This window comes from Scleropages formosus, chromosome 18, assembly GCF_900964775.1.
Source record: "Scleropages formosus chromosome 18, fSclFor1.1, whole genome shotgun sequence".
In the NCBI taxonomy this organism is placed as follows: Eukaryota; Metazoa; Chordata; class Actinopteri; order Osteoglossiformes; family Osteoglossidae; genus Scleropages; species Scleropages formosus.
The window spans coordinates 16,191,563-16,208,013 of record NC_041823.1 but is presented as its reverse complement, the minus strand read 5'-3'; the positions used below and the strand labels follow the sequence as shown (position 1 = coordinate 16,208,013).

Genomic DNA, 16,451 nt, shown 5'->3' with positions numbered 1-16,451 from the left:
AAGTAAGATGGTACATTGTGCACTTCTGTACAGTTTTATTAATTCATTAATTTCTAAGAGTCAGCAACGAAGAATAGAGTTGTATTCATGTTTTATTGTACTTAAACCAACATTATGCCTATTTTCTGACTCAGCAGTCCACTGTGAATCAACAGCCATAATCAATGTGGTTGACTGTGTGTGTCCTGCAAGAGGGGATACTTGTTACTAGGAATCTGAATGGTTCTAACTGAATATAAAGAAAATTGCTGTCTTTACATCCAGCATGTCCTCTGCATTATTGTAAAAAAAAAAAAAAAAGAGGAGCTGAATAAGCTTTTATGAATTTTTAATCTCTTGTTAATGGGTTTGTAAAACGGTAGGAGGGATCCCGAGCTGTTCAGAGATTTGTTTCAGCAAGAAGGGAGGGAAGATAATCCATCTGTGGGTATATGATGTCTCACTGCTACTGATGAGTAGTACAGCTGGGGGGGGGAATCAGTGGAACCATGAAAGAGTAATATTGAATGATGTCTTGATGTTTTTGGCATCATGATTAGTGTAACATCTTTAATAGCAGACTAGGTGAACTAAATGGTTCAGCTCATAACCATTCAGAATTAAAGGGCAGTTGAATTTACTTTTGTCAGTGTGGCAGTTTTATCATAACCAAAACCTAATTACCTGAACATACTGTACAACTTCTTCAGACACATCTTTTGTAAGTTTTTATAAGAATAACTACATTGCAAAAAGTAATTTCTGCATATGTAAGTGCTGTGTACTTACATCTGAATGTGTGAAAAAATGTTTTGCCCCTACAGAAGAACCTATTCATTTTTACAACAAATTGGAAGTCTCTTGTATCGAGACATAATGTGGGGGGGAACCTCATTTTATGTGTTTGCTACTTTTTTGTATGCTACGCCAGGGTAATGTCATTAAGAAACAGCATCTATGTGATGAGTTAAATATAGAGCGGATTACGCTGGAGCATAATGGAAAGGATTTATTTTGTTTTTCTAAAAAAATCAGTATCACAGATTAAGATGTGAAACAGACTGAAATGAGCATAATGAAATAAGATCTGTAGTTGGTCATATGAGACAGAGATGGGCTCTACAGCTTTTCAGTATATAATCATAACCAAGTACACCATTCTCTTGCTGGAATTGTAGATCTATAAGATCTAAGTCAGATTATTACAGTTGATACAAGATGGAATGAGACATTTTTCATTTAACAGTTGTTACGTAATCACTTCTGAATTTATTTCAGTCAAGTTTAGTGATCAAGTACAGCAGTCAGTTTGTCTTGTAAATTGATGGGTGTTTTGTATTGTATGTTCTTCATTCTGAACCATTTTAACAAACTTCCTTTAGTGTTTTATGAAATAAAGAAAAGTAAATTGTGAATAGTTGTTTAATTGTGTAGCTACAAGGTCTTTTTCTTTATATGTGTATTTTAATTTTTCTATTTTAATAATAGAGGTGATGAAATGTAAAAAGACAAGAGATTGAACAAGACCAGCTATGAGATTTCCCCTATTAATGCACTGGGTAAAATGAATAAAAGGCTGTCTTAATCCAGTACTAGTCATGTTACATATGTACAGATGTGCATCAAGTACAGACAAAACAGCAGATGAGAAACAGGAGTCTGCCTTGGCATCATTAGGTGCGTCTGTCCGTCACTAGCAGTTTCAACGTTCTCTGTATATATTGCGTAAAAAGTTACGTTATATATTGTATATATTGATGTAATCCTGTGGAAGCAAAGAGAATGTTACCATTAATGTTTTCAAAACAGTCCTGAAAGGTTAACCTGCTGGAAAAGTTATGAGTTCTTTCTGCACCTGTGATGGATATTTCCCAATCCTCATAGTTTCAGACCAAATTCACCCTATCCACCCAAGGCTTCATAATTTTTTCCCGTTGGTGTGAGTAGTACAGTGTTACATTTTGGCGCAATTTTAAGCACCTCTTTGTATTCTACCAACACTTACTGTTTCGTGGAGTTGAATGTTGCTTGTACCTCTGCAACAAAACACTTCATAATCTGGAAGTATTTTAGGTATAAAATTCATATGGTCATGGAGCTGCTGAAAATCAACAAATGAAACTGAATAATTGGCGGTTAACAAAAAAGTGGTGCTTAAAGCTTATGTTTGCTGTTTCATACATAAGAACCTCTAACTGAGGCATGAACCAACTATCAGTTCAATTTACCTTTACATCTGAAACATCTCCATACTAATTTTAGATGCACAAAATGAAATGGAAAAAGTTAGTGCTGTTTTTTTTCTTGAACATTTTACATCCAGCATCAATAACTATTTGTCACAGTGCGTAATCAGCTGCAGAGCCGATTCCAGAAGCACAAGGTGGGAGGCAGGCTACACCCTGAACAGGACACCAGCCCATCACAGAAGGATCTCACACACACACCATGAAATTTAGAAAGAACAATTTAGCGACTGGAGCAGACCCATATGAAGATGGGAAATGTGAGAACTCCACACAGATTGAGCCAGATTTTAACCCACATCCAAGTCCACAGCCCAGCAGCTGTTGAGGCACTAGTGTTTCCTGCTACAACAAATGCTACTTATAATACGGTCACGGGGAACCGGAGCCAACCCGGTAACACAGGGCGTAAGGCTGGAGGGGGAGGGGACACACCCAGGACGGGACGCCAGTCCATTGCAAGGCACCCCAAGCGGCACTCAAACTCCAGACCCACCGGAGAGCAGGACTGTGGTCCAACCCACTGCGCCACCACACACCCTGCTACTTATAATACATGTTACAGAATCTATGTCAATAAGTGAATCCAATAAGTCACATGCGAACATTACATCAGGAAGGCCACACACAAACAGCAAATGCTCACCAGTTTAGGTTTTTGGGAAGGAGGAGGAATAACACTAAGATTCTTATCAACAAAAGCTGATGTTTATTACATGATTATTTGTGCTTATGGTGAATGCCACAGTTCAAATTCCACAAAGTTTTTTTTCTCATTTGGACTCTATGTGGAGCAGCTGCACTTTCTCAGGCTTAACCCTCACAAAAAAAAATCTATTTGAAAAATCGTTGCCAAATCTAGCGCCTGCATTGTCCTGAAACAACACCACGTTCACAGTTTTTCTTGATCCCAAATCTCAGACATTCACTAGTAACAGACATGGATTCTCATCATTTCTCCCCCATATGAATGCCGCTATGCTTTACTGATATTAAACATCCAAGTTCTGTTTTTTTGTAACAGTTAGCCATTGCGATTATTAAATAGTTCTATGAATAAAGTTCACTCTTCGATGGACTACCATCCCTTCCAGGGTGTACCCTGTGTTTTCAGGATAGGCTCCGGGCCACCGCGACTTGGACAAGTGTTGTGGTTTCCAAAGACGACACACCAGATTCTTTGGGTAGTTTGCAAATGCAAGTAGACTTTATTACGGAGTAACAAAGCCGAGTTGGTCTGCAGAGCAACTGCCAGACGACTCGCAAACAGTACCTTTTATACAATTTTGGATTAACTGGACACTCCTTTTTTACGTGGTCTAGATCCCCCCTTCGGTCTGGCCACTATTTTTACGACTGTTTTGGTTAACGGTCACGGGGGCCGTAGTGGCGCAGTAGTTTTGGCCTGTGCCCGCTCTCTGGTGGGTCTGGGGTTCGAGTCCCGCTTGGGGTGCCTTGCGATGGACTGGTCTCCCGTCCTGGGCGCGTCGCCTCCCCCTCCAACCTTGCGCCCCATGTTGCTGGGTTAGGCTCTGGTTCGCAGCGACCCTGCTTAGGACAAGCGGTTTCAGACCGTGTGTGCACATGGTCTTTCAGCCACAGTGGTGCATATTATAGTCCGGCAGGGCATATACTTCAGCTGTGTTTACTCTTGCGTGGGTCAGTTTCAGGTCACATACGTGACAAATCACACTTGCTTTACCATACAAGCGGTTACTCGCAGCTAGTGAGTGATCGAATAAAACGCTTTAAACACACTTGTGGTTGTCACACTCCGTCAAAAAGAGTAACGTTTCACTGCACTGGGAATCGATGAGCATCTTCACACAAGTAACCTTAGGTTTTGCCTTCAGCACAATCAATTTGATCGCTTGAGCGTTTTATTTCAATGATTACGTAACTTTAATCGTCAGTACATAAGTATATTATTATTATTATTATTATTGTAACGACCCGCGTTACTGTTTTGAGCGGGAAATGTGTTTATTGTAATTGCTTAGACTGGTGACGTACATGGAAATATAATAAGGGGGTGTTTGCGTCTGCCAGGAGGGAGGAAGAGAAGAGAGTCCGGGGCCGTTAAGCAGACTGGAGGCTGGCTAGACGCGCACGTCCTGGAGGACACGGCGGGGTCCTCGGATCGAGAGCATCATTTCCCTGTGTGTGCCGGTGTTCTAATAAATCACTCGACATGATGATGATGATGATGATGATGAACGCTGCCTCTGCGTCCTTCTTCTTCTCCCCATCCAAATCCACGGCGCTGCGCGCCACACATATATAATAATTTAGCTGACGTCCTTGTTTACATTAAGGTGACTTACAATCCAAATTACAATGATTTTCCCATTTGTACAGCGGTATATTTTTCTTGGAGCAAATTTAGGGTGACTAGTCTTGCAATGGGATTCGAACCAGAGAGTCGACCTTAACCACTACATCGATCACCTGTTGCCCCGACTATTAATCGTGTTGCATTACGGAATTCAAGAATGAAAGCGACGCTTTCTGAAATGTTCCTTTAAGATGTCCAGTAACTGAAGTGCGCTATATATATATATATATATATATATATATATATATATATATATATATATATATATATATATATATATATATATATATGTATGTATGTATGTCTATGTATGGGGGTGCGGTGGCGCAGTGGGTTGAACCACGGTCCTGCTCTCCGGTGGGTCGGGGGTTCGAGTCCCGCTTGGGGTGCCTTGCGACGGACTGGCGTCCCGTCCTGGGTGTGTCCCCTCCCCCTCTGGCCTTACGCCCTGTGTTGCCGGGTTGGCTCCGGTTCCCCGCTACCCCGTATGGGACAAGCGGTTCTGGAAATGTGTGTGTATATGTATGGTGTGCGTGCGTGTGTGTGAGTGAAATGTCGCCGACATCGCTGTGAACTCGCCTCCCTCTCGCGGCCGCTCGAGAAACGGACGCATGCGCGCGACTACAGCTGCGTTCCCACAGAGCGCGAGCGAAGAAGCGGAGCGGTGCAGCCAGTTAAAGAAGTTTTCATCAGTTTTTCCGCCGTCGCAGCAAAATGGGTATGTGCAACGCTCGATTTAATAATGGCACTTATTTATACACAACTCTCCGTTTCGTTAACGGAGCGGGGATTTTAAATCTGCTTTTATTCGTGGCTGCTAGTAGTACTAGTAGTAGTAGTTCGTAAAAAAACCGCTCACACTCGACTGAATAGACTAGTGACTAGTACTAACTATGTGCACTGCATATTGATTTTGGCGTGGGACTTCAACGCCCGCCAAATGCATATTATTTCTTTTTGAAGTACCTTTTCAGGACTATAACTTGCCATGTCGAATGCATGCAGTGAAAAACTGCGTCTCCTGGCTTCAATATCATCATGTGTTGTGCGCACGGAGCTGCTGAGTTTGAGGGGGGGGAAAAAAAAGGTCCCTTCCTCCTCCTCCTCCTGCTTCTCTCGACTCGAGGATGACCTTGTTGTGGACGGGCCCTGCGGGCCAGAGGTCGAGCGGGATTCGACCTGTAAACGTGGCTTGTAGTGTTTGCTCGTAACTGCTTTCTAGGGTATGTCATACACGAGTGTTACAGATGCTTTACAGGGAGCAATACGGGCGGCACGGTGACACAGTGCTGCTGTCTCACGAGTCACAGCGCCTGGGTGGTGCGAGAGGACGTGGGTTCGAGCCCCGCTGACTCAGTCTGTGTGGAGTTTGCATGTTCTTCCTGTCTCCAAGTGTGCTTCCTCTGGGTGCTCTGGTTTCCTCCCACTGTCCAGAGTCATGCTCTTCAGCTTCCCCCATGTGTGTGAGTGACAGAGAGAGAGTGTTCCACTGATGTGTGGATGAGTGACCCGGTGTAGGTAGTGTATCTAGCAGTGTAAGTCACCATGGTGAACAAGGTGTGTGGGCTCATAACACTACATAGAGTTCACTGGAAGTTGCTTTGGAGAAAAGCGTGTGCTAAATAAATAAATGCGATATGAGACAAGGCTAAATGTGTAGTGTAAATGGTAGGCTGCAGACTAAATATAAATGAACAACTCCGCAGACTTTGGTCTTTAATGATGAATTTAATGATTGTGTAGAGTGCGCTTTTTGTTATTTCGGTGCAGGTGATTTTATTCCCATTCGTGTCATGCCCCAACCCAACCGAACCCCACCACTGGGCCCACAGAGTACCTGGATTTAATGTCAACACAACTGATCCATCTTCATAAAGTTTGCCAAATGTGTGGTTCCAAGAGCTCCTTAAAGTATGAAAAATACAGCACACCTGTATGTTAATCTGTGTTAATATATATTAATTAATAGGTATTTACTAAAACTACACAAGAGTCACTGGACCAGAAAGATCTCTATATGACAGGAGTCCCACATTTTGATGAGTCTCACTGCAGTCTACATTTAGCTTGTTAGTGTCGTTCATAAAGAGAATGTCTGTTATTTCGCCGCTAAATAATTTCAGTGCACTTCCTTTTTGGCAAAAAGGAAAGGAACATCTAGTTCCACTGATCCAAGAATGTTTATCAAGCTCATTGGTAGGGTAAATATTTTTTGTTCCTAAGTAAATCCAAGTCCGATAAAATATTGAGTAGTAATGAGGGCATATCGAAACTTTGAGTGAAGTGTTTTACGTGCTTACAGATTGCTTGCTTTGTGTTCATATACAGTATTGCGTAACAGTAACGAATGGCGCATTTTAGCTGTATGTTGTGGAAATTGGGATTTTCAATCAGAAGAAGAATTCGAGAGAAAAGCAGAGAATGTCCCTTTTAACCTCTCAGCATCTTTATGCATAAATGATTTACTGTTGGCAACAACAATCATATCTCTGATCAGCATGAGTATTGGGACAAACAGATTTATGGGTGTTTCTCATAGTCCACGTGTTCCATGTTGCATACTTTTCTGGCACGCACAAACAAACGAGTCGTGAAGGCCTAAGCATGGGTGGGATCTTTCGGAAATGTTTGTACGGTTTTTCGGTTGAACTGGAAAAGGTGACATGAAGGCCAGAGGACTCACTGCGGCAGAAAAGAAGGCCATTTTGAAAATTTGAGGAAAGAAAAGGACTTTTGGAGGATTGGTAAGACTCATGGTACAGTCACCAAGTTGGAAGGTTCTTTAGAAAACGGAAACAACTGAAAGAGTCAAGAAGAGACTGAGAACATGACATACAAAAGGGAAAACTGCATGGATGGTAGAAAAAATATTTCTGAAGGAAAAACCCAGATGTCACTGTTAAAGGAAATCAAAAATGATTTTCAGAATGTGAAAGTGCAGATTTGAGTTTGTCTCTTTGTGCGTTTCTCTCGTTCAAAAGGAGACTGAAGGCGGAGTGTTTGACCAACATGCAACAAATTAAAGCGGCTGCAGTTACAGCACTTTAAGCGAAGAAACAATGAGTCTGGGTCGTGTTAATGCGACAGAGGCTTGAGCAGCAAGTGGTTTTTAACAAATGAATAATTTTGCATCTTTAATTTGCTTTGGTTGAAAATTGTTTTGGAAATATATTTTAAAATTTTTTTTTTTTTTTTAAATTTGAATTCTGCCTGTGTACAACAGTGAAATACCAGTTTTAGCTTGTAATATTTACATCAGTTCATTTACCAAACTTGAACTTTACCTGATGCTTTTCTCCAAACTGATTTACAATGTTAAGGCACTTACAATTATTTACCCATTTATACAGCTGGGTGATTTTGCTGGAGCAATTTAAGTAAGAGTAAGTACCTTGCTCAAGCATACTACAGTTGGACAGAGAAATCGAACCTGCAACCGTTGGCTCCAAATGCAACAGCTTTATCCACTTACCAGCGCACCATCAGTGTGTATATGTATAGTATGTATAACATATATTATACATAATGTATGATATTAATGAAATGTTTATATGTATAATATGTGTATTATGCATTCATTTTTTTCTATTAATTCTGCAAGTTATGATTTTAGTAATTTTACATTTATTCATTTAGCAGATGCTCCAAAATGACCTACATCTTGGCTGTTTTCCCTAAAGCATAAACAATATAATACATATAGTATGTAAATAATTGTCTATATAGGATGTGGTGTATTGTACAGGTTACATGATCTTGGGACTGGTAGTTTTTATAATTGTCATATGGGTACAGTATGACAGTTATCTCATCTCATGCACTGACCTCCACTTGCATGTATTTTTGCAATAGCCAAGTGCAGAGGTTGTGGACCAGGATACAAAAGTCCACTGGATGCCATGAAAGGTAAGGTCCTCATGCCTCCTGCATTTCTGAATGACGAATGCTGCTGGAACATGAGTCTCCGAGAAGTCGGGAAGGAGTTAGAGGTGTTTCATTGTCTTGTCTTATTGTAAGAATGGAATGAATTCATAGGATAAACTGATGAAATGTTGTAGTTGGTTCAGTTTGTATCTGGTTTAAAGGCCCTCGAGAGGAAATTGTCTATGTCCCCTGCATATACCGCAACACAAACATTGAGAAGCCTGACTATCTGGCAACTGTGGATGTGGACCCCAAGTCAGCTAACTATTGCAAGGTACAGTAAGTGTTCTTGTACCATGTAGCCTTGTTGTTTGCATGTAGGCTGCAAGACGGAAGTAGCTTGTATGTAAGCCAACAAAGGTTATGTTTGGAATTTGGAAATATTTGCAAATTTTGGGTTAACAGCAATTTTAATTGTTTTAATTAAATTATCATCATGTATTAAATTACATTTATGCATATAGCAGACACCTTTCTCCAAAGTAATGTACAGACATCCATAGAGCAGTATAAGGTGTACGCTATTTGATATTGGGGGGCAACTAAACCAAAGGTTGCTGGTGCAAGTCTCACCTGTTATAGTCCCTTGGAAAAAGGTTCTTACTGTAAAATTGCTCCAGTAAAATACCTAGCTGATGAGTAGGTATTTTACTGGAGCAATGGTACTGGTAGATACTAAATGAGTAGCTTAACATCATACGTCGAAAAAAGCATTGTGTAAACGTAATACCCCTTATTCTTTGTTTACATGGGAGGAGCAGTTGCCCACTGGTGAATTTGTCTGAGGCGGTTTTGTTTACGTTGGTGTCGTCTCGACAGGTCATTCATCGGTTGCCCATGCCCAACTTGAAGGATGAGCTACATCACTCTGGCTGGAATTCTTGCAGCAGCTGCTTCGGCGACCCATCAAAGACACGGAACCGCCTTATCCTCCCGTCGCTGATATCCTCCAGGATCTACGTGGTGGATGTTGGTACCGACCCCCGTGCCCCCCGTCTGCACAAGGTAGGTGGCAGGACCCCTTTTGCTGGACCAGGTCATGGGTTCTAAATACATTTCAGCAGCATTATTTTGGACAATAGTGCCAGCTTAAAAAAAAAAAAAAAAAAAAAAAATCAGTTCAGACTGCTGAAAACCAAATGTTTACCTGTGATTCTAACAGAATCGCAGCTGGAATTGAACGAATTGCTGTAAAGGAGAACCGTGCCGAATTTATGTGTATTTATTCAGGTAATTTTGCTAATGAATTTCTCCCTCGCTTGCTACATGCAGACAGTGGAGCCCAGCGAACTGTTCTGGAAGTGTGGCCTGGCTAATCCTCACACCAGTCACTGCCTCGGAAGTGGCCAGATCATGATCAGCACCATGGGAGACCCTTATGGTAACGGAAATGGTGAGGGCATGAACCGTGGCGCTGCTTAGCTACTCAGTCCCTCTGTACAGGCAAAATCACAGGGACACTTGATAAATGAGCAGCTGACCTGGAAATTGATATTTATGTTTGAATTACTGATTTGTAACTGCAAGATTGTTTTGATTCTACATGCAGTAGAAATGTTTCTGATACATAAAATTGACATATTACAAAATTGTAATTAGATGCATACAAACGTATACAATATTTTCCAGCTGTTTAATTCAGATTCCAGTTTTAAATGGTTTTTTCAAACATGATTACATAGTACATGAAGTGGGGGGGGGAAGCAGATTCTGATGTGCTAGCGGTGTTTGTCGTACACTGTCACAGTCCAGTAAGAAACAAGAGAAGGCTTCGTTTTGGGAGAAATCTTAATTCACCAGCAGCCTTTCTCCCCCACACAGACTGAAAAGACACAAATTATTACAATGAATTTAGTGGTTGGGTTATTATATTTGTTTAACTTTATACAAAATGTCAAAGTGCAACAGTGAAACAATCTAAGAGGTGGCACAAGTAGTTCAAAGGCACACGGTTAATGTTTAACCCTGGTGGATTTCAGGGCATGTTGTAATCTGAGATTAATGCATTCATGAGTCCCAGTGACCTTTGCCTGTGTCAGTCAATACAGAAACTATTGTTACTGTGGAAATAGAAAATGTCTGACACTTGTTTAAACTGGGCAAGATTTAGTAACTAAGAAAAAAAAAAAAATGTAAAAGTTCTGTGGCTGAGTTCAGTGAGAACATGCAGAAAATGTTTTGTTCTCATTTACTATGTCTCAGACTGCTTGTGCTTTCTTATCCGTTCTGAGAAGGAATGTAATAGAGAGATTGCTTCAGTTTACATCCAGGGTACACACCCTTCAAGCGGCTGCCAACGAACGGTGTCTAAATCTTTGTCAGATTTTTCTAGCATATAGAGTTTACAGGATGTTGTGCATAATGAAAAATGTATGAAATGTTGAAATTGGTTGTCTGAAATATTTCATTAAATGAAGGAGACCGTTTCGATGAATTCAAGCAGATTTTGGCATTGTAAGAACCTTGTACATGTCTCTGGGTAATCCGCTGCTGCTCTCCCCAACGCCGCACAGATATGCTCTGCCAGATACTTATTCTAAACGCTCTCCTAAGAAATGCACTGTGTGAAATAAGCCCAGTTTCTTCTGAAAACACCACGCACCATTTGAAGTGCAGGTGATTAGTTGCATTTATGCCTTTCTTGAATCTTGAAAGCTGTAATTTCTCCTTTGCACTTTTGAATGTCTTATGTTGTCTTAATATATACATTTTTATGAAGCTATATGTTCAACACCTACCCATTTGTGTGTGGCTGTGTGTTTTTTAGGTGGATTCGTGCTGCTGGATGGAGAGACATTTGAAGTGATTGGGAACTGGGAGCTTCCAGGAGAAGCCGCCCCCTTTGGCTATGATTTCTGGTACCAGCCACGACACAATGTGATGATAAGTACCGAGTGGGGGGCCCCCAAGGTTCTTGCCAATGGATTCAACCCTAATGATGTCAAAGCAGGTTTGTGCGTGTGTTTTGGGTTATCGTTTTTCTCGGTTTCGTGCCATTTAATGCGAGTATTGCCCACTTTACTCAGCGTAAGACAGCTTCGCATATTTATTCATTTAGCTGATGCTTTTCTCCAAAGCCACCTACAATGTTAAAACTACCCAGCTGTGTAAATGATTTACTGGAGCAATTTTAAGGTAGTACCTTACTCGAGGATACTACAGCTGGAAGTGGGATTCAAACCTGCAACTTTTGGGTCTAAAGGCAGCAGCTCTAACTGCTACAATACCAACTGCCCCAGACAGCTAAGACCTCTGATTTCAGTTTTTGGAGAACGCAGGTGAGGCGAATGGAAACTATATCTAGTACTCACTATAGAATGAAATGGTTGCAGTCATGAGATTAAGTGTTCGTGATTTCTGTTAATACATTATGACACCAAGGTTTTCTAGGGCTGTAACAAAGTTATGAAATGAGGAGACAAGAAATATTGTGCACAGACAGGAGTGCGTGCTTAATGTTCGTGTGAAACGGTAAATAATCAAAGTGCGAAAGAATAGCCGACAAGCAAACGTTATAAAAGTGGACAGGATGCAAAGATTATGCGAAAAGACTGAGGTTGATGGACAGTTGCGACTCCGAATCGGCGCGAGGGGGAAACCAGAAAGAAAACAAAATGGACGCTCCTGTGGACGTAACAAGTTAAACTGATAACCGCATCTGTGGGTGGTCATAGTGACTCCTCTACGAACCCTTGCCCTAGGTCACTATGGTCAAAGCATCCACGTGTGGGACTGGACCACTCACAAACGGCTGCAGTCCCTAGACCTGGGGGTGGCGGGGGCCATTCCCTTGGAGGTCCGCTTTTTGCACAACCCTGACGCTGCCGAAGGTTTTGTGGGCTGCGCGCTCAACGGAACAGTCTTCCGCTTCTACAAGACCCAGGTGAGTAGGGCCCCTCTTTGGCTTCTTCCTTACACGGCTTTGCAGCGATGTGCGATGACTCATCGCGTGTGTCTGTACAGAAGGGAGACTGGGCCACAGAGAAAGTCATCGGTGTTCCCAGTAAGAAGGTGGAGGGCTGGATTCTGCCCGAGATGCCAAGTGAGTGTGTGACGGTACAACTGAGCTGCTCAAGGAGGGGATGGGTGCTGAATGGAAAGAAATAGACATGACAGAAGAATCGGTGAAGTACACGAGATAAAAACAAAGTAAAAATAAAGCATGATGTGAAGTGACTTGAGGTCTTGGCAGTTTTCCTCAATATGTGGGATACATGAATGCAGGAGCTCCAGTCTCTTTGCTTCTCAGGCCTGATCACCGATATTCTGATCTCCTTGGATGACCGTTTCCTGTACTTCAGCAACTGGCTGCATGGAGACATCAGACAGTACGACATCACCGACACCAGGAACCCACGCTTGGTGGGCCAGGTGAGGTCAGACAAGAAAACCAAATTGAGAATTTTTATACATAAATTGTTTAGTGTGATACCCATACTGTGGCACTGGGTTGTGCTATCTGAGCACAGCGAGTTACAGTTGTTATCATGGGTGGCACAGTGGCACAACGAGTAGCTCTGTCGTCTCACAGCGCCTCGGTGGTTTGAAAGGAAGTGGGTTCGAGCCACGCTCATTCTCTGTGGAGTTTGCGTGTTCTCTCTGTGTCTGTGTGGCTTTCCTCCGGGTGCTCTGATTTCCTCCCACAGTCCAAAGACATGCTGTTCAGGTTCCCCCATAGTGTATGAGTGATAGTGTGTGTCTCACTGATGTATGGATGAGTGACCCATTCTAAGTGGTGTATCTAGCAGTGTAAGTTGCTGCAGTGAATGAGGTGTGTGGGCTGGTAACACTACATAGAGTTCACTGGAAGTTGCTTTAGAGAAAAGCGTGTGCTAAATAAATAAATGTATATGTAATCTGTCAGGTGTTTCTGGGAGGCAGCATCTTGAATGATGGGCTGGTGAAAGTTACGGAGGACCAGGAGCTAGATGGCCAGCCATCGCCTTGCATCATAAAGGTAAGGTGTGCATGCAGATGGGTGTCACACAGCCTCTCAGAACCACAGGAATGCAGAGGTATGTACCCACAGTGTGACTGTGCTACATGAACTGTTGGGGCCGGAGTCCTCTCTGACATGGAAATGCACATTGGTCTCCAGGGGAAGAGGGTGCCTGGGAGCCCACAGATGCTGCAGCTGAGTCTGGATGGGAAGAGGCTGTACTCCACAACATCCCTGTACAGTGCCTGGGACAAGCAGTTTTACCCCGATCTCATCAAGTAAGGCAGCTGATGCATGTCAAACAATGAAAGAATCATCAACTTCCAACAATAAGCAGTCTCTCTGTGCAGACATTTTACCAGAGTAAACTAAGCTGTAAGGCCTTGTTCCGTTTTTTGTTTACTTCCTGATTTTTTTTTTTTTTTTTTGCTTTACAACCCTGAATCACAGTTGCTCTAAATAGGCATTTGTGATACTGGTTTAAAGAAAAATACCTTTTAATATCAAGATGAAAACATGGTCAATTTTTAATGAATTAAAAATACAAAACGCAATAAGTGTGTTCAGGTCAATACAAGTAGTAGAAGCACATTTGGCAGCAATTAGAGCCTTAAGTCCATTTGAATAAGTGCATAAGCATTGCGCAGAGCACATAACCTTCTTCTACTTTTGCAAAAACTCGTTGATGTCACTTGAGTTTTTCTCAGCAATGGCTTTGTTTTTACCATACACCCATGAAGGTGACACTGGTGAAGCACCCAGGGAACTGTTTCAGTACGCGAATCTCTTCCGTTGCAGCCACAGAATAACTCCATCCCTTCGTGCCCCTACACTCAACAGTTCAAGGACAGCCTGCTCGAGGCACATTCAGAGTTGTCTCATATTCCTTCAGTTTTCGTATCATCACTTTCACTCTAATCCTCGGGACACTGCACGCCATAGAAATTGTCATATCCCTTCCCCTAACGGGTACTTTTTAAGAACCTTGGCACAGAGTTGCTTAAAATGCGGCTTTGTAGTCACGATGTAGTTTTTGTTAGTAAACTCACTGACCAACTTGTTTTCTTTACTTCCAGGTGCAGGTGTATTGATCCTAAAATCACTCAAATCACCTCAACTGCACCCAGATGTTAAGAACAATTATATTCCCCACAGCTGGTTTAGGTGTCATAGTAAAGGGCTGAACAATTAAGCACTCAGTAGTTTAATGTTTCATATTTCTAATTAATTCTACTAATCAATTCTAAATATGGTTTTTCACTTTGACATTAGAACAGTGTTAAAAGTTTGGTTAAATTCATTGTGATTCAATTATGTAAAGCAATAAAAAAAAAAAAGTCCTACCTTTTTAGATACTGTATTTATCCATTATTTTGTGTTTTTATTCTTGTTTTGGAAATCTGTATATTTAGGACATGGTCAGCCCCAGGACTCCATTTTGGCTGCTCCACTGTTAAATGTCCTGTTTGAGCTGGATAAGGATATTTGTTAATCCTTTGACTATGCATGACGTTCATGCAGCTGGCCAAACGGCTGCATAATTTAATATATCCAATGAACTTTCCTGGTCAGTTTTTCTTTCGTGGGAAAACAAGAACAGCATGATGTCAAAATCTGAACATCTGAGAAATATTTAAAATAATAACCTACATATTTGGAAACTAGAGGTAGACTACAGTACCATACTGATTCTTGCTGTATCCTCCTCTTACCCTTACTACTCACCTTTCTTGGTCTCCAGGGAGGGCTCCGTGATGACCCAAATTGACGTGGACACAGTAAAGGGTGGCCTGCGGGTCAATCCAGACTTCCTGGTGGACTTTGGAAGAGAGCCAGATGGACCAGCCCTTGCCCATGAAGTTCGGTACCCTGGTGGAGACTGTACCTCTGACATCTGGATTTAAACCAAAGCAGTGATTCCTGCTACTCTTTTGATGTATTCTGGTGACACATTCTGACATTACAATCATTATAATTTTATCAAGTATTACATTATACACCATGCACCTTACAGAACTCATTCAGCTCAGAAAATTAAACTTTTTAATAAAGCTTTGCGTCATTTATATCAGCTAACGCGCTCTCCCTGTTATTGCACAGTTTTGCACTTAAAACTGTAATGCAAAATTAGATCTATACATGTATTTGTGCAACTATGCCAACATTTTTTGTTATGGACAGTTAATAATAAAGAACAATATGATTAAAAGACTGGTAATGTTTGAATTATCAATAACATGGTGAAACTGTCAAAGACTTTCAAATAGTGTAATACTCTTGAGCAAGGTACTTACTCTAAAATTGCTCCAATAAAAAGAAATTACCCAGCTGTATAAATGGGTAAATAATTGTAGGGGTCTTAAAGGTTGCCTTTGGGGGGGAAAATCATCAGCTGAAAGAATAAATGTAAGATACACAAGGTGCTGTGCCATTTTATTTTAGGAGCCGTTACTGTTGACCATGTTTCAACCCGTCTCATGTGGCAGTTTTTCAACCAGCAATTACAGCCCTGACAATTGTCGCTTGGCTCGATTCCAACCGACTGCCTTGGGACAAAAACACGAGAGCTGTAATGGTCTAGTGCGACCACCTGAGGGCAGTATAGTCCACATTCGGCAGCGGCATGGTAAACTTGCAGAGTCCTGTTAGAAATTTAGAACGAATGTTTTTCTTTTATTTTTAGAAAGCAGAAACCTGTCTTGTATTTTCGTAGAAATTTAAAGGAGTTTAAAAATCATAAAATCTCTTATTTCAAAACTTTGACAGCTAGCTTAGAGGTACACAGCGACTTTATTTATACCCAGCTAAGCACATTTTAATGAATTACTGCCAAAGTAATTGCGTTTAATAAAGGGAATTTATGAATCGCACCTGTGCGAGACTGCGTTCTTACACAGAGTTGCAAAATATATCGGTTTTCTTTCACTAGGCACATAGGGGCCGTCCTCGACTTACGACAGACACTGTCGTCGCATGAATCGTACTTACGTATTTTACTGCGTTTTCGAGTCCTGGCGGCTCGTGGGGG

At 41.6% G+C, this 16,451-nt stretch overlaps 1 protein-coding gene across 2 annotated transcripts; it reads left to right on the top strand.

The window, feature by feature from the left end:
- The first annotated feature begins 7,064 nt into the window (after positions 1 to 7,064).
- Positions 7,065 to 15,610, top strand: selenbp1 (selenium binding protein 1). 2 transcript variants are annotated; one of them, XM_018764750.2, is made up of 12 exons: positions 7,065 to 7,304; positions 8,413 to 8,466; positions 8,646 to 8,758; positions 9,304 to 9,489; positions 9,757 to 9,877; positions 11,252 to 11,434; positions 12,186 to 12,367; positions 12,448 to 12,526; positions 12,734 to 12,855; positions 13,349 to 13,441; positions 13,583 to 13,701; positions 15,165 to 15,610. In XM_018764750.2, exons 2-12 carry the CDS (start codon positions 8,460 to 8,462, stop codon positions 15,325 to 15,327), a joined length of 1,368 nt encoding a protein of 455 aa, XP_018620266.2. In that variant the 5' UTR covers positions 7,065 to 7,304; positions 8,413 to 8,459; the 3' UTR covers positions 15,328 to 15,610. The 2 variants fall into 2 exon arrangements, with proteins under 2 accessions (XP_018620266.2, XP_029101916.1); XM_029246083.1 differs by lacking the exon at positions 7,065 to 7,304 and adding an exon at positions 7,954 to 8,060.
- Positions 15,611 to 16,451: the final 841 nt, after the last annotated feature.